This window comes from Larimichthys crocea, chromosome XIII (genome assembly GCF_000972845.2).
Source record: "Larimichthys crocea isolate SSNF chromosome XIII, L_crocea_2.0, whole genome shotgun sequence".
NCBI classification, from domain to species: Eukaryota; Metazoa; Chordata; class Actinopteri; family Sciaenidae; genus Larimichthys; species Larimichthys crocea.
Window position 1 is genome coordinate 28,820,574 of NC_040023.1, and position 17,925 is coordinate 28,838,498.

The following is a 17,925-nucleotide window of genomic DNA, read 5'->3' on the forward strand; positions in this document are numbered from 1 at the left end:
TTGGGTGAGTGAGGCTAAGGACAAGACTTTCAAATGAATTATAATTTAGTTTAGGTTTGGGGTTTATTAATAGACTTGAGTCAAATATGGCTCCAACTCCACCACCTCGACCAGTACTTCGAGGAACGTGAGTATTATAATGACTCGGAGGAGTGGATTGATTTAAGCTAACATATTCATCCTCCTGCAGCCAGGTTTCAGTGAGGCAAAACAAATCAATATCATAGTCAGATATTAATTCATTGACTAAGACAGCTTTAGATGACAAAGACCTGATATTCAATAGTCCACATTTAATTCTCTTATTTTGGACTGTTGGAGATGTTGATTTAATTTGTATTAAGTTTTTATGATGAACTCCTCTTCTGTTTGTTTTATCTTTAAATAATGTAGGTGGACGGGGGACAGACACAGTCTCTATACTAAAGGACTGGGTGGGCAACTGCTCTAATGGAGGCGCAGAGAAGCGTGTAAGACTACAGCTCTGCTTCCTGGTCTCAACTCTGGGTTGTCGACATAGTTTTGGTCAGCTAATAAACTTGGCCATATTTCTAGATATGAAATATGACCATGAACATTGTAACACTGTAACATTAGAAGTTGTGCCTTAATAAATATTTCAAATAATATAAACAACAGTACTTGTACTTGTACTTGTACTTTTACTTTCAGTACTTGAGTAGCAATTTTTTACATACTTCTACTTGCAATANGCTGGGCACCACCTCGACAGCCAGCGGTGAAATGACGACATGCGGCTAAACATGTCATCACTGGTCACAAATGTCTTCCTTTTTGTGTCATCAGGTGTGACACACATACGCAGTTTAATTTTTGACCACAATAGGCCTACCATATTACAACAGAAAGATAATAATTCATTGTTAAGATATATCAGTGTCTGTACAGTTTTCTTTCCTTCTGTTTGTCGCCAGGTGTATAACATGAACAGAAATAACTGCAAGGACATTTAACTGTCTCTTTCACTTTCCATGAGAGCTAAACATTAAACCTTAACAGTTTTTATCTTATCAACTGAACTGAGTGGACACACACACACACACACACACACACACACACACACACCTCCCTTCTCACATAAGGAATAAAGATAACTTTCGGAGATGTATCAGCACCTAGGCCTATATATGCAGCTCTGTCACAGATCTCCTTCAGACAATTAACTTAAACAGGGGAATATTACGGTGGCCCTGAAGTGCAAAACACAACAGCAAATTCAAAAACACAATAGCAAATCATAAAACACAATAGCAAATCAAAAAACACTGTAGGAGCGGTCAGTAAATCAACGCGCACTCTTTCGTAGTGTCACAAAATAGGTTCCATTTATTGATTATCAGTAACGGAAATATAAATCAAACTCGTCTTAAACAGAAAAAAAACGCTTTGTCTCTCAAAATGCAGTTGAAAATTGTTTGCCCTTCCGCTCTCAAAACACACCCCCTTACCTGTGCTCAGGTGACATCTACATATAGAGTAACACCCTCTGACATCATCATTGCAACATCATCATCATAGTCATTTAAGATTTAAGTAAAACACAGATCAGTGTTATGGCTTCAACAAACACAATAGCAAATTTAAAAACACAATAGCAAATCAAAAAACGCAAATCAAAAAACACAATAGCAAATCAAATAACACAACAACAAATCAAATAACACAACAGCAAATTCAAAACAGAGAAGGTAGGTACGCTCGGGCGACATGAATCGTTGCTGATTGGACTGGTGGTCTGTCCTTTGAACCGGAAGGACATGGTTTACATGTTTTCAAAATATGAGCGCTGTTAGTGACAAAGTACGCGCTGCTATTAAAGAATATTTTGATGCAGGACATGGATATGATGTGATACTATGGAAGCGCATTGCATTCACTGGATAAAAAAAAAAACAAAAAAAAAAACACTTTTAGGGCTGGGCACCGAAAATTGGTTCTTTCATGGCACCGACTGAAATGTGTCGGTTCTTATGCGTATCAAAACATGCCTCGTCTTTCGGTTCCACGTTTCGATACCCAGAGGTTAATCATGTCATTATCGATGAGTTCGACCATCCGGGTACTTTACATTCTTTTGACACATCCAGGCATTTTTAGGTGAAACGACCCCGAAACAAATGAATGGCGGTCTATTAGAAATTCAGCGCATTACATTTCTGAAGTGTAACCAAATATTATATACAGCTATTTATGAAGATCTAATCTTATTATTCAATATCGCCAATATTGATGTCCCTTCAGCTGTAATGCACATACACAACAGGTTATCCTGTGTTCGCTATGGGAAAGGAGTGGTAGAGGCCAAGTTTCCCAAAGGAGACTTTCAATGTAAAGTGAACATTTGAGTATCAAAACATCATACCGAGTTTTATAATGTTTATACGTTAGAGTACTCAGGTGTGTATGTGTGTGTGTGAGTGAGTGTGTGTTTGTGTTCATGTTCTTTTTGCACTGGAAATAATTTGAAAAAATAAACTCCAATATGTGAAAAGGAATGTGTAATGCAATTTTCATTTTATTAGAATTGATATTATAAAATAGGTATTGAAAAAGGTATCGTTTAGGAACCGGTACTGAAGTGAAGGTATCGGTATCGAAAAATTTTGATTGTTACCCAGTCCTAGACACTTTATCTTGTAATTACGAGATCAGGATCTTGTAATTATGAGATAAGGAAAGGTGCCTCATTGGCCACTGCACTTCAGTAAAGTTAGAAAGATATTGGTACTTCCGGGATCAATAACTATTAAGTGAAACGTTGTTAAAAGACAAAACACACAGGGCGGTCGGTAGGGTAGTGGGTTAAGCGGCCGCCCCTTGTGTAAGAGGCTATAGTCCTCGCTGCAGCTGGCCCCGGTTTGAATCCTGCATCGGACGGCCATTTACTGCGTGTCACTCCCCCTCTCTCTGCCACCTGCTTCCTGTCTATCTTCAGCTGTACTATCATTAAAAAGGCATAAAAAAACAGACAAAAAAAAAAACACGCATATTGTAAAATAACTTAAAAATCACCCCAGAAGTAGCTGCAAACACGTAGAACAAGAATCAGGTGGAGTTGTCAGAAAACAATTTGATTTGTTTATTTAACGACTTTTCTAAATCTGCATGTATTTTAGAAAAGAGATTATTATTTGATTTCTAAGTTTCCGAGGTGCACTTGAAGGCATGATGAAGCTGCTCTCACGCTTTACCGTACAAACCGATGTAGTCGGGCACTAGATTTTAAAGTGTAGATAGTGTTACCACAGTACTATATCATATTGAAGTTATTGTTTAATATTCCTAATATAAATTCCCAGAAAATATGAAATCTTATCAATATCTTTCTAACTTTATCGAAGTGCAGTGGCCAATGAGGCACCTTTCCTTATCTCGTAATTACGAGATCCTGATCTTGTAATTATGAGATAAAGTGTCAATTTTTTTTTTTTTATCCAGTCAATGCAATGCGCTTCCGTAGTATAACGTCATATCCATGCCCTGCATCAAAATAATCTTTAATAGCAGCGCATACGTTGTCACTAACAGTGTTTATATTTTGAAAACATGTAAACCATGTCCTTCCGGTTCAAAGGATGGACCCACCAGTCCAATCAGCGACGATTCCTGTCACCCAAGGGTACCTACCTTTTCCATTTTGAATTTGCTGTTGTGTTATTTGATTTGCTATTGTGTTTTTGAATTTGTTAGTGTTATTTGATTTGCTATTGTGTTTTTTGATTTGTTATTGTGTATTCTGATTAGCTATTGTGTTTTTTGATTTGCTATTGTGTTTTTGAATTTGCTGTTGTGTTTTGCACTTCAGGGCCATCGTAGAATATTGATATTCACACGCACATCATGTCAACACAGGTTCGGACACAGCTATACACTTTTTATGTGTAATAATTACAATAACAACTAACATGAATAACAATAAAAATCAATAACAATAAATAAAGTTATTCGTCATGTTTTTTATTCTGTGCCAGTTTATTCATCCATAAACTAATGGCCACCTTGGGCTTGCATACCTTGTACCGGGTATGCAATGTCAGGTGTGATGGTTGTGACAGCCAGTCTAAAGTCCTGGAGGACATCAAGTCTGTTTGCTTTTGTTTTTGTTTTGTTTTTTTGCAGAATAACACATTTATTGTAACCTGTTGGATTACAGATTACAGCAATATTCCATGGTCATAGTTAAGATGGGTACTATAAACAAAAACATCTAAACGTAAACACACATTTGCTCTGTGAGGTTTTAGGCTTTTGTTTTTATTGTCATAAGGGCACTGAATGCTGTCTCAGACAAGTATGTAGTGCTGAATGGGAGAATAACTCTGGTTACTGCGTGTTTGGCCACTCTGGGAGCAACAGTTGTCCTTTGACAATCCAAAACTTTTTGTATCTGTTCTCCTGGAAATATTTTTATGACACAAAATCAGCTTGAAGGTTACAAAGCTCATCTTCACAGCCGAGGTATTCCACATCCTTGAGGGTGGAAATGTAGGGGTCCAGCACCCACGTTTCCTTTTGATAAGTACTCACCGATGTCAGCGAACCGCTCTTAATCTCCTCACAGAGCAGGTTCAGGGTGAACTCGGTGCGTAACTGGAAAATGCTGTAATTCCCCGTTCAACATTTTTTCAAGTCTGTAATCCAGTTCGCGCACAAAAGCGTCCAGGGCATCTTTGCACTCGATGACATTGGATTCAGGCCCCTGCAACCACTTGTTCATCTCACTGTAGAGTGTGAACATGTCTGCCAGGTATGCCGTTTTGACCCAAAATGCATCAGTCAGCTGTTGACACAGTGGTCGATTGTGATCTTGCAAGAATTCCTTTATTTTTTTCTTGCAGTTCCATAAAACGTACAAGCACTTGTCCATGCGACAACCACTGCACATCCATGTGTAGCAGCAGTGTTTGATGTGCTTCATCCTTGCACAGCTGGGCAAAGTCTCTTGTTTGATGGGTGAGCTTTAATAAAGCTTACAACTTTAACAACAGTTGACAGGGTGTTACTAAGGTCTTCTGAAAGTTTTTTACTTGCCAGTGCTTGCTGATGTAGCATGCAGTGGAAAATCACGCACCCTAGGGCTTTTTCCTTAAGGCGGCTGTTAAACCCCTTGTTTTTGCCCATCATTGCTGCGGCCCTGTGCAACATGCGACCAGGTTTTCATAGGGCAGATTGTTGGATGAGAGATCCACAGCCATAAATATATCCTGGCCAGCTGTTGTTGTTGCTAAATTTGTAGACATAAGAATATCTTGTTTTAAGTCCTCACAACCAATAGACTGCACATAAACAATCAAATCAAATCAGATTTTATTTCTATAGCCCAAAGTCACAAAGTACATTTGCCTAGGAGAGCTTTACAATCAGTAAATTTACAATGACGACGGACTCGTCTGACACTGTTGTCATTTTGTCCAGCTGAATGGCAAAGTTAACATTCCTCAGCTTCTCATGCAGCTGGTTTTGGCAATCCGCAGCCATTTTATCAAATCTGTTTTTCACAGTGTTGTCTGAAAGTGGGACAGTTTTCACTTTATTATCAACATGATAAAGTGTTGATGACTTTATCATCAACACAGCCTCTTCACAATTTTCAGGCAGGCGGGTTTGACTAGCTGCTCTCCAATATTGTGCGGCTTTTTAGCCTTGGCAATTAACAGCGAACAGTCAAATGACGCCTCCTTGGCTCTTTGTAAATCACTACCTGCTCTTTCAAAAGCTTTTCTAATATCCGTGGATCTTCTTGATAGTGTCAATTGCTTCTTCCTCTCAAAATATTCTTTCACCAATAGTCTGGTGGTGTTTGGTCTCCTGGTGTCGTTTCAGTTTGCTTGGCTTCATGCTATCATTAGCTAGCTTCTCACCACAAATGCGCATTCTGGCCGAAAACTGTTCTGTCCTTCAGTAAAACCAAAATCAAGGTAACTCTTGAGATATTGCCTTTTTTAATTCTTTGATACAGATGAACCATCTGTTGTTTTGTTTTTTGTTTTTTTGTTTCTCAGACATGTTTTATTCATAAAGTGATACTGACCACCAAAATAATCGGGGATGAATCACCCAGATCTAGCCTAGCCCAAAAATATTTGTGAGGGGCCAAAGGAAGCAGACAAGTCCTCTGTTACATTGAGACGTGGCACTGAATTCAATACTGAAGGAATCACTTCCTTAAATTTGGCTACAGCACTATCAGATAAACATCTGCTGTAGGAGTTTCTGCAAAAAGGCTCCAGGTAATATGAACTCAAAGGTTATTAAGAAATGATCAGACAGAAGAGGATTCTGTGGAAAAAAATATTAGATGATCAATTTCAATGCCATATTGAGAGAACAAGATCAAGAGTGTGGTTCAGACAATGAGTCGGTTTAGTTACACTCTGACAGAAGCCGATTGAATCTAATAAAGAGATAAACGCAATACTAAGACTATCACTGTGGTTGTCCACATGACTATTAAAATCACCTACAATAATTACTTTATCTGTTTTAAGGATCAAGCCTGATGCAAATTCTGCAAATTCAGATAAAAATTCACAGTAAGGACCTGGAGCTCGATACACTGTAACAAATACAATTGGCTGTAATGTTTTCCAGGTTGGGTGAATGAGGCTAAGAACAAGACTTTCAAATGAATTATAATTTAGTTTAGGTTTAGGATTTATTAATAGACTTGAGTCAAATATGGCTCCAACTCCACTCCAGGCTGTGGCTCGGAGGCAGAGCAAGTCGTCCACTAATCAGAAAAACAGCAGTTCGATCCCTGTTTCAATCCCCTCCAGTTTGCATGTCGAAGTGTCCTTGGGCAAGATACTGAAGCCCAAATGTGAATGAATGGTTAGCTCCTAAAACTGATGAGCAGCAATGCTATCGGAATGTGTGTGAATGGGGTGAATGAGATATGTAGTGTGAAGCGCTTTAAGTGGTCGGGAGACTAGAAAGGCGCTATATAAGTACAGTCCATTTACCATTTACCTCGACCAGTACTTCGAGGAATATGAGTATTACAACAATATTACAATGACTGGGAGGAGTGGATTTATTTAAGCTAACATATTAATCTTCCTGCAGCCAGGTTTCAGTGAGACAAAATAAATCAACATCATAATCAGATATTAATTCGTTGACTAAAACAGCTTTAGAGGACAAGGACCTGATATTCAGTAGTCCACATTTAATTCTCTTATTTTGGACTGTTGGAGATGTTGATTTAATTTTTATTAAGTTTTTATGATGAACTCCTGTTTGTTTTATCTTTAAATAATGTAGGTGGACAGGGGACAGACACAGTCTCTATACTAAAGGACTGGGTGGGCAACTGCTCTAATGGAGGCACATAGAAGTGTGTAAGACTGCAGCTCTGCTTCCTGGTCTCAATTTTGTGCTATCACGGTTTTGGTCGACTAATAAACTTGGCCATGTTTCTAGATATGAGAGCTGTTCCATCCAAAGTGGGATGGATGCCGTCTCTCCTAATTAGACCAGGTTTTCCCCAGAAAGGTGTCCAGTTATCTATGAAGCCCACATTGTTTGCTGGACACCACCTCCACAGCCAGCGGTGGAATGATGACATGCAGCCTTTACATGTCATCACTGGTCACACTGGGCAGAGGTCCAGAGAAAACTACGGAGTCCGACATCATTTTGGCATATGTACACCAATGACATATACATTTTTGTGACGATTGGCGTAACCGGGTGTCATTACACCAACGTGGATAACAATCTTACTGTATCTACATTTATCTTTAGCCAGCAGTTTTAAATTAGACTCGATGTCACCCGCTCTCGCCCCGGGATGCATTTAACTATGGCCCCCGGTGTTGCTAACTTCACGTTTCGTAAAGTGGAGCTGCCAATGACCAGAGTTGACCTCTCAGCGGGTCTGTCGCTGAGTGGGGAATATCTGTTTGAAATGTGGAGCGGTTTGTGGTGTACCGTGGGCTTCAGTTTGGGGCTATGCCTCCTTCGGACAGTCACCCAGTTCCCGAGCAGCAGGGGGAACGGCTAGCTGAAGCTACCTTCAGTGGTACCGCACCGGCTACAGGGGACTTGCTAATTATAGCAGCTACTGACTGTTCAGTGGTGCGGTACCGTGCCTCTAAATCACTGAGCCTCGCCTCCAAAGCTACAAATAAACTACATTTATTACAAGTATCGTTATCGCTAAAGGAGGACGAGGAGTAGCTATACATGTGGCACACAGAACAGGAGAGAGCAGGAGAGGAGAGAGAAGCCATTGCTACAGCTAGGCTAGTTAGTGTGACTAACAGAAACTGGTAAAACTATCAGATTATTGTCACTAAAGTTAAGAGACCTGTTCGTGCACAAACAGAACAAGTCTAAGGATAGTTTAGAGATATGTACAGTAGATAATCACTGATGTGAAAAATATACGAAAATCTGTTTAGGTCAGCAGAGCGGAGAGAACCGTGGCAGTAACACAGATAATGTGTTTCAGATGTTTCAGGATCCACAAGCTTAAAGGACTCATGCACTTCAACCATACGTGGCTCTGATCCAGTAGACCACATGCTGTTGGTGACCTGTGAGCTGTTCATGCACCACAGAAAAAGTCAACTCAGAATATTCAACAGAATGCATTTTATCAAAGGCCAGTGTATCCCCCCCACATCTTAATTACTGCCCTCAGCCTGTCGGGCATAGAATGCACTAAGTTCTTTAGAACGGAAGGCTGGATGTTGCCCCACTCCCACACAGCCCTCGCATTGAGCTGCTTCATGGTGGTAGGGGGTGGGCTGTGGAAGACCCGACTGTTCAGGATACCCCAGCAGTTTTCAATTGGGTTGTCCAGGGAGTTGCGTGGACATTCCTCTTTGTGCAGAAAGCCAGGAAGTTGCTCAGAACACACTGCTGAGTTGTACAAGCAGTATGAGAGGGGGCACCATCTTGCACGAAGACCATTTCCGCACGCCTGTTGAACATCTTCCTAGCTGTGACGGGGCCCAATTTCTTCTTTCTGGTGAGTATGGGAAGTACCACTGGCTGAAGACAGCTCAGAGAGATCAGAGAAAACCCAGTTTTCCCAGTCTCTTGGGGTCATTTTAGCATACTTCTTTGCAAAAGCAAGCCGCTTCTCCTTTTGCAGTTTGGTAAGGCGAGGAATCCGCTGTCTTCTGTATGCTCTCAGACCCAGTTTCTCAGTCAGAAAAAGATGGATGGTACTCTTAGACTGCTTCCCCAAGATTCTTCAGTTTTCGACTGAGTCTGTGGCAGGATTGGTGTCTCTTTCCCTTGGCCTTGTGGATGAGGTCCCTCGAACTCAGAACTGAAGGGTGACCTGCACGGGGCATGTCTTCAAGGGAGTCACAACTCTGGTATCAAATCAAATCAATTTTATTTGTATAGCCCAAAGTCACAAAGTACATTTGCCTCAGAGGGCTTTACAGTCTGTACAGGGAGTAACACCCTCTGTCCTTAGACCCTCGGTTCCAGTGAGGAAAAACTTGCCCACAAAAACCCTTTTAACAGGGTAAAAATGTGGAAGAAACCTCAGGAAGAGCCACAGAGGAGGGATCCCTCTCCCAGGACGGACAGACGTGCAATGGATGTCACGTGTACAGGACAAATCAACACAAACATATTGTACAATTACAATGACTGACAAAATGACAATGAATGACAATGAATGATAAAATGACCACAGTAGCAGATATGGTAGAAATAATGACAGTAATAATATGCGTAGTGGACGTCATGCAGGATCACAGCAGCAACCACGGTCCACGAGAACCTGCTGGACGACAGAGCACAGAAACTCCGGGGAAGTTTGCTTAGTAACATGCATTAATGAGACATGTCCACAGAGGGAAAGAGAGAGAGGGAGAGAGGGAGGGGGGAGAGAGAGAAAAAGAGAGAGAGAGAAAGAAAGAAAGAAAGAAAGAAAGAAAGAGAGGGTTTCCGGTAAGGGAGATGTGACTGCATCTTCAACCAATACCGTGCCTGGCTAGGCATAACCCTGGCAGCATAACTAAGGGATGACCTGAGCCAGCCCTAACTATAGGCTTTATCAAAAAGGAAAGTCTTAAGTCTATTCTTAAAAGTGTTGACCGTGTCTGCCTCCCGAACCCAGAATGGTAGTTTGTTCCACAGAAGAGGAGCCTGATAGCTGAAAGCTCTGGCTCCCAATCTACTTTTGGAAACTATAGGAACCACAAGGAACCCAGCGTCCTGAGAGCGCAGTGTTCTAGAGGGGTAATAAGGTATTATGAGCTCTTTTAGATAAGATGGTGCCTGACCATGAAGAGCTTTGTAAGTAAGGAGAAGAATTTTAAATTCTATTCTAGATTTAATAGGTAGCCAATGCAAGGAAGCCAAAATGGGAGAGATGTGATCTCTGATCTTGGTTCCTGTCAGAACACGTGCAGCAGCATTCTGAATTAACTGCAAAGTCCTAAGAGACTTATTAGAGCAGCCTGATAACAAAGAGTTACAATAGTCCAGCCTTGAAGTAACAAATGCGTGGACTAGTTTTTCTGCATCCGCCTGAGAGACAATGCGTCTGATTTTAGCGATGTTACGTAAGTGGAAGAATGCAGTCCTCGAAATTTGTTTTATGTGGACGTTAAAGGACAAATCCTGATCAAAAACAACTCCAAGATTCTTTACAGTGGAGCTGGAGGCCAGGGTGATCCCATCTAAAGTAACTAAGTCTCTAGAAAGAGAGTTTCTGAGGTGTTTGGGTCCAATTACAAGAACTTCAGTTTTGTCTGAATTTAACATCAAAAAATTGTAGGTCATCCAACTTTTTATATCCTTAAGGCATGCTTGGAGTTTAGTTAACTGATTGGTTGCATCAGGCTTGATCGATAAATATAATTGTGTATATTGGTATCTCTGCCACCACTTCCTCACCCATCGTATGCTTCTGCCAAGGTCCTGAGCTACCTCCCTGCAAGTTTTCCATCCCCTGCACAAGGCATTGGCTTTAGCACGGACATGAGACTTTGAAAGTGCAGCTTTTCCAGATTTTGTGTTTGGCCATCGTGGCAACACTACCAAAAAGGTTCTCTTAGTAACATGCTTCATGGTTAGCCAAGAAATTTATAGGCCTGTCACAAACAGATGAACTAATTAAACAACCTCACAAAATCTGGCTGTCCAGGTACAACCCATTTTGGAGACAAACAGACAAAAATGTTGCCCATTGGGGTGCATGAACTTTTGGGACATGGTGTACAAAGAATCGCTTAGAGTCATTATGTATGTAGCTGAGGACAACTTTGCTGTCACAGTAGAATCTCACTGCATCTGGCTTGTGGTCAAGCTCGCTGAGAATAAGTTCAGCCATCTCAGTTGCCAGCACAGCTCCACATAGTTCGAGGCGAGGGATGGTGGGCTCTGTTTGAGGAGCTAACTTTGCCTTTTCAAGCCGACAAAGCCGACTGTACACTGCTCGTCTGTCATGAAAACTCTCAGGTAAGCTACTGCCCCTATAGTCCAGTTGGAAGCATCGGAAAAGACACACAACTCTCTGTATGTGGCAGTGGAGAGAGACCGTTGAATGTAAGAGCGGGGAATATGGAGGTTACTCAAATCCTTTAATGATTCTCTCCATGTTTCCCACTTTTTAACTTGTCTGCAGGAAGCTCAGTGTCCCATTCATGAATGTCAGCAGAAAGTTCTCTGAGCAATGCTCGCCCCCTAATGGTCACCGGTGCAACAAAATCCAATGGGTCGAAGAGGCTATTGATATGGACCGCACTCCACGGCGGGTGAATGGCTGCAACTCTGGATGTGAAAGTGTCATAGTCTATGTCCCAACACAGATGGATGCCCTCTGCTGAAAAGCCTGATGCATTTGTGGAAAATCTGTATGAAAAGATAGAATTGTAGGATATTTTGAAATATTGTATCAATTTGTACAATATTCCAACAAAGTGTGAGATTAGCTGAAAAAATTATTGTGTTATACTAAAAACGGTGAAAATAAGTGGCCATGCGCGGCCATGATAGGCTTGTCTGTTTTTTTTTTTGTTTTTTTTTACAGTGTCTCTTTGCGTCTTCACTCTAGCTCTGACGTTATCCACTGTAGAAGACAGTACACACCCATTGTAAACGCAGATTTGCTCAACTAGTGTTTGTTTAGAAATGGTAAAAGATTTTGTAAAGTTGAGTACAAGGTTAATAGTTTAAGATCGTGTGTACAAGTAGTATTTGAATGAAGTCTGTAGTACAAAGTATGAGTGTGAGAAATCTGAGGATTTCCAAAGCAGTCTTATGGTGAGATTTGTAAAGTAATAGCACTAATGTCCTGAATGAGTGGCAGCTCGTGACATAATTTGTATGTTTGTAGGACAGGATTTGTGGGAGTAGTTAGGTGCCAAAAAACTTGCCCTTTGGGCATCCACTCTAAATGTGGGGAATAGTATACAGTGCACCTTGCAGGCACACTCAACAAATATATTCATCATAGTATTCAGTCAGAGGCTCCTTTAACTCCACTGTAAAAAAAATGACCTCATTCATGTCCACTGCCATTACACTCTATAATGTCTCCCATATATGTAGGGAGAGGAGACTTATTCTGTGACAGTTCTCTGAAGGGTAGATAATATATGATGATATAGATGACATATAATAGATAACTTGTGCTCATACTCCAAGGGAGAATACATAATGCACAATGCACATTTTATTTCACAGAATTGTGTGTATATTTTACATGGACAGAGCTGTATGTTTCTTTTTTTGTTTGTTTGTTTTTATCTTTATTTTAATTCCATTTATACTTTAGCCACCTGCCCTGCTCTTCTATTGTCACATGACAATAGACATGACATTTACTATGATCAACTGTTGTAAATATCTTCAATAAATCTAAATAAATATTTGTGCTGCACATAAAACCTCTCCTTCATATGTTTTTGTGTATGTGCCCAGAAGAAGATGGTCAGCCTAGGAGAGCAAACACTCAGGAAGAGAAAGAGCAACGCAATGAGCCAATATTATGGTAAGATATCCAGTCATTACAAAGATGGTCTTCAAATAATCCTTTTATAAAAGCCAGGAAGGAGAAGAAGAAGAAGTCGATCTTGTAATTAGTGTATTTCAAAATCTGCCTGTAACATGATGACAAATGCCCAATGCTGTGCTCACTGGTAAATGGTGATAAACTATTGATGAGTGATATAATGGCAAAGTTATAAGACAATTTAGGGAACAAAGCCCAGGAGTGAATGTAACGTGCACTATGAAATTTTTATTTTAATATTTGCAATTGAACAAACAAACATGCTTTGTATCTAAGTGTGGCTGTGTTTAAATTCAATGTATATAGTGACTATCTTGTACTTTTTTTTGCTTTCTTCCTCTAAGCTAAAAATAAATAAAAAATAAAAATATCCTTTTTTAGTCAAACACTTGATCACTGTGCTTTCTGTAGTAATATCAGACAACACTTTAACTTGTAAAAGCTGCTAAGTAAGTCACAGACAATATCTTCATGAATTTGTTTTCTTTTGGGATGAAAACACTAATTCTCCAGACTCTTCTGCATTTCAGATCCTCCCATGCTGCACCATATTGGGGTTACCAGTTAACTGTAGCATGACCCAGGTGGTGGCCATGCAGCTTTTCTGGTCCCCACCTGCTAACCCACTCTAATCCAAACCAGGATGAGTTGGGATCTCCCACCCCTAGCCCTCGTACCACACCCCTCCTCCCTGGGGAGAGAAACTGGACTCTTCTTGGCACTGGGCTAACTGTCTATATTGGTAACACTTTGTTGATATATAATTTTAATGTAATGGAAAATGCATTAGTCCTTACCAGTATTTCCTTGTGTCACTACAGCTTCCTTTAATCCAGAGGAACACTTGCACAGTGATGATCTTGCTATATGAAACTTTGTTACTTCTCCAGTCCTGTGCAGTAGCAGACTGTATATTTCTGTTGGGGTCTCTCAGGCTGGGCATTTCAAATCCAATGTGTGCACATGCCCCTTTATATACACTTAACCATGTAGAGCCTTTTTTTACCTTGTTTTCTTAATCAGATTTTAATATTTTGCTGTTTTTGATCCTTGCGGTTATTTACTAGCCAGCCACAACTTTAAAGTCAAACTTGCGGTTATTTACTAGCCAGCCACAACTTTAAAGTCAAACTTTTAAGTCCAAATGTCAACTCTTCTCCATTGTCATAATGACCAGTTGATCACATTTAAAGGACTGTGTTCTTTAAAGGCATGTTTGAAGCAGTTGATTTAAAGGGCCAGTATGTAGGGTTTTGGTGGCAGATTGCAATTAGCTAAATACCCCTCATGTCACCCCCCTCTGTGTTGGAGAACCTACAAAAATCTGAAACACTGGACATTTTCAAAGCTATGGTTGGTAAAGTATTTAATTTTTTTCCGATTATAATGATTTGTTGAAATTATCTTTCAGTGATCAGTTCAGCAATCAATAAATGATGAATAAATGCTAGGTTGCAGAACTGTAATAAGCACATCCAATTATTTTATTTGGCCTGAATGAAATGATTCCCTACCTGCCTGTCTCCTTGTGTGCACTCATTGCGCATATAAATATATAAATTCTTGCAGTATTTGGAGCAATTTAACAGTTTGGTTTGTTTGTTAGGGTGAAAATGGTGTAATTAAATCTATTATCTGAATTATTGTGGGAAAAGTCTGCTGACACAGAAATGGGAATGTTTCAATCATCATTATTGCTTCATCATCACTGAGCGCTTTGAGTGGTCGGAAGACTAGAAAGGCACTATATAAGTACAGTCCATTTACCATTTACCATTAATCAAATATGCCATAATTGCAATTTTTTTTATATAGTCTCTTCACATTGTTGGACTCACAATAGCCATTTTGACAATAATTTACGTTCCGTTCCATTCAGGTCAAACACAGTCAGGGTGCTGTTGTGGTGCATGTTGCCTCACTAGAAGGACTGGCCTGCATTAAATGTAAACTTAACCATAATTAGTATCATTGCCAACACCTATGTTTATCCTAATATTTCATATCAAAATGGCTTTTGTCGCTGCATGAGTGACTGCTGGTTGTGTCCCTCCCCAGGACATTGTTTATCTTAGAGTAGCAAAGGAACATAAGTACCTATGGCCATAAAATCCACAATAATAGTTTGAAAATGTTGTATTATACACAGGCTGACTGAAAGAAAGAAACATTAAGGAGATGCTGTCTAAAAATAAATGTATCAAATTCAGTTCACTTCAGAAGATGTACCTCCTCCTACTCATAAGCCCTTGCATTATCAATTATCAGTCTTGTTATTCATTATTCAGACTTGATTTTCATTTTAATATCATTGTTTTCCTCTGAACTGTCCTCTTTGAATCCACTGCTCTAGACAGACTTGAAATAAGCATGTCCATAGAGCTACTTCCACTGCTTATCTGAAAATGTTGCTAATATGCTGCCAGGTTTCCAGAACTCTTGCATTAAATCTATAATAGTAATTGCTGTGGAAATAAGAAATATCACTCAGACTACGTTGCCATAGCTCACATTGTCCCTGTAGTCTTTCAGCAAATCATGCTGAATGAAGAGTACATTTCTAAATGGTAGTGCTAAAACTGTAAACAATAGCATCATGTTCAGACATGGAAGAATTAATTGTTGTTTCCACATGTATGATGGATGTACCTGTTGGCAAGGATTAAACATCTGAAACATGATTGGTTGATTACCTCATGAAGACTCACTCTGATAGGATGCCATTGAAAGTGAAGACTGAGGTGGAATGAATAAAAACAAATACTTGTGAGGTGTTCATCCATCTCTTTCTACTGCTTTTTATTTGTATATGTAAATGTGAAACTAGCATGGAGTAAAGATTTAGTAAAAGTCTGATGTAGCCTGTGTAAACAAAAGGTGTTAAAAGAACAATGCAAGGGTTTCAGGAAAACTGCCTGATTTTATGATTTAGACTAATTAGATGAATTAACTTTCAGTTTCTGAAAACAACTTTCTTTCTCTGTGTGAATAAAGTGTTTTTTATCACTTCAATAATCTTTCTGGATTTTTTTGTCAAATTTGCTCTTTCCCATTCATTGAAATACTATGGTTCAGTGTATTGAATTTAGTTGCTGTTGTAGTTGCTGATGGCAACTAGGCATTAGACAACATTAGATGAAATGTTGCTCTGGCTCCCAATCTACTTTTGGAAACTATAGGAACCACAAGGAATCCAGCATCCTGAGAGAGCAGTGTTCTAGAGGGGTAGTAAGGTAAGGTACTATGAGCTCTTTTAGCAATGATGGTGCCTGATCATGAAGAGCTTTGCATTTAAGGAGAATACATTCTATTCTAGATTTAACAGGTAGCCAGTGCAAAGAACCAAAATGGGAGAGATGTGATCTCTGATGTTGGTTTCTGTCAGAACATGTGCAGCAGCATTCTGAATTAGCTGCAAAATCCTAAAAGACTTATTAGAGCAGCCTGATAACAAAGAGTTACAATAGTCTAGCCTAGAAGTAACTAATGCATAGGGGTGTAACGGTACACATAAGTCACGGTTCGGTACGTACCTCGGTATGGGGGTCACGGTTCGGTACGGGTTCGGTAAACAGAATTTTTTTATTTTTTTAAATCACATGTAAAAGACTAGCTTTTTTTCATTTATTTTGAACAGACACCAATTGACTGCAAAATCAACAATCATCTCCTGTTATAAAGAACATGCCAAGACCTAAAAAAAAAAAGTCTCTTGAACTAATGGGCTACAATGAACAGGAAGCGAGATATTTAAGAATGAAAATCGCCATAAAAATGAGACTCCATTTACTTTTTGGCTGATTTTCAGGCAAAAGTGTTGGGCTATCATATACTTTGTCAGAGCTGTCTGAAACTTCCTGTGGTTGTTAAGACCAGTATTCTGCGAAATTCGGCTGCATAATAAATTAGAGGGCGGGGCAAAAGTGCTCTATAGCGCCCCCTTGAATTTTTCTTTGGAACAGCCCCGCCACAGTTTTAGACACAGAATTATGAAACTCAACCGAATTGTAGAACAGGCCAAGACCTACAAAAAAGTCTCTTGGACCAATAGGCTACAATGAACAGGAAGTATTAATATATTTAAGAATGAAAATCGCCATTTTTGGTGTTTCGGGCTGGTTGACAAGGGGTCATGTTTGAACGAACTCCTCCTAGGGATTTTACCTCATTGACTTCAAACTTGGTAGGTGTGTTCACATAGACTCCCTGAGTAAAAGTTATCAAAATGATGAATTTTGAGGAAATGGTGTGGGCGTGGCGATCCATAAAAAAATTCAAAAATCGCCACGAATCCCCTGCTGATTGCTTGTGATTCTAATACACACACGTGTTGTGCTTCCATATACTTTCTTAGGGCTGTCTGAAACTTCTTGTGTTTGTTAAGACCAATATTATACACAATTCGGCTGCATAATTAATGAGGGGGCCGGGCAAAAGCGCTCTATAGCGCCCCCTGGAATTTTTCTTTGGAACAGCCCTGCCACAGTTTTGGACACAGAGTTATGAAACTCTGCCGACTTGTAGAACATGGCAAGACCTACAAAAAAGTCTCTTGGAGCAGATATTTAATAGTGAAATAATGAAATAATAATAATGAAAATCCCCATTTTCAGTGATTCGGCCTAAAATCATTCAAAGAAAAAATCAGCAGGAAGCACCTTCTCAGAGCTGTCTGAAACTTATTGCGGTTATCAAGGTTATGTTATGCACATTTCGACATGCGCACATTTCGACGTTCGCACACGTACGAGGGCCCAACCATCGCTGCTTACAGCTTTAATTAGGGCCCGAGCATGCGGTGCGAGGCCCTATTGAATTTCGAATGTTTATTTTTTTTTCTTTTTCTGCCGCTTCTTCTTTTTTTTCCTTTTTCCACCTAAAAGTAAATCGCCTTTTCAACGGCCCATATCCCCTCG

General features: G+C 39.8%; 1 protein-coding gene across 5 annotated transcripts in view; it reads left to right on the forward strand.

The window, feature by feature from the left end:
* The window catches only part of cuedc1b (CUE domain containing 1b), a 52,231-nt gene extending 38,138 nt beyond the window's left edge, over nucleotides 1–14,093 (forward strand). For 3 of the 5 annotated variants that reach the window (XM_027286298.1, XM_027286297.1, XM_027286295.1), the window contains exons 8-9: nucleotides 12,919–12,988; nucleotides 13,540–14,093. In XM_027286298.1, the coding sequence (XP_027142099.1) occupies nucleotides 12,919–12,988; nucleotide 13,540 (71 nt within the window). In that variant the 3' untranslated portion in view covers nucleotides 13,541–14,093. Of the gene's footprint in view, nucleotides 1–11,620; nucleotides 11,751–12,918; nucleotides 12,989–13,539 lie in introns of those variants that run through there. The other 2 variants (XR_003463506.1, XM_027286296.1) reach the window with 2 other exon arrangements.
* Nucleotides 14,094–17,925: the final 3,832 nt, after the last annotated feature.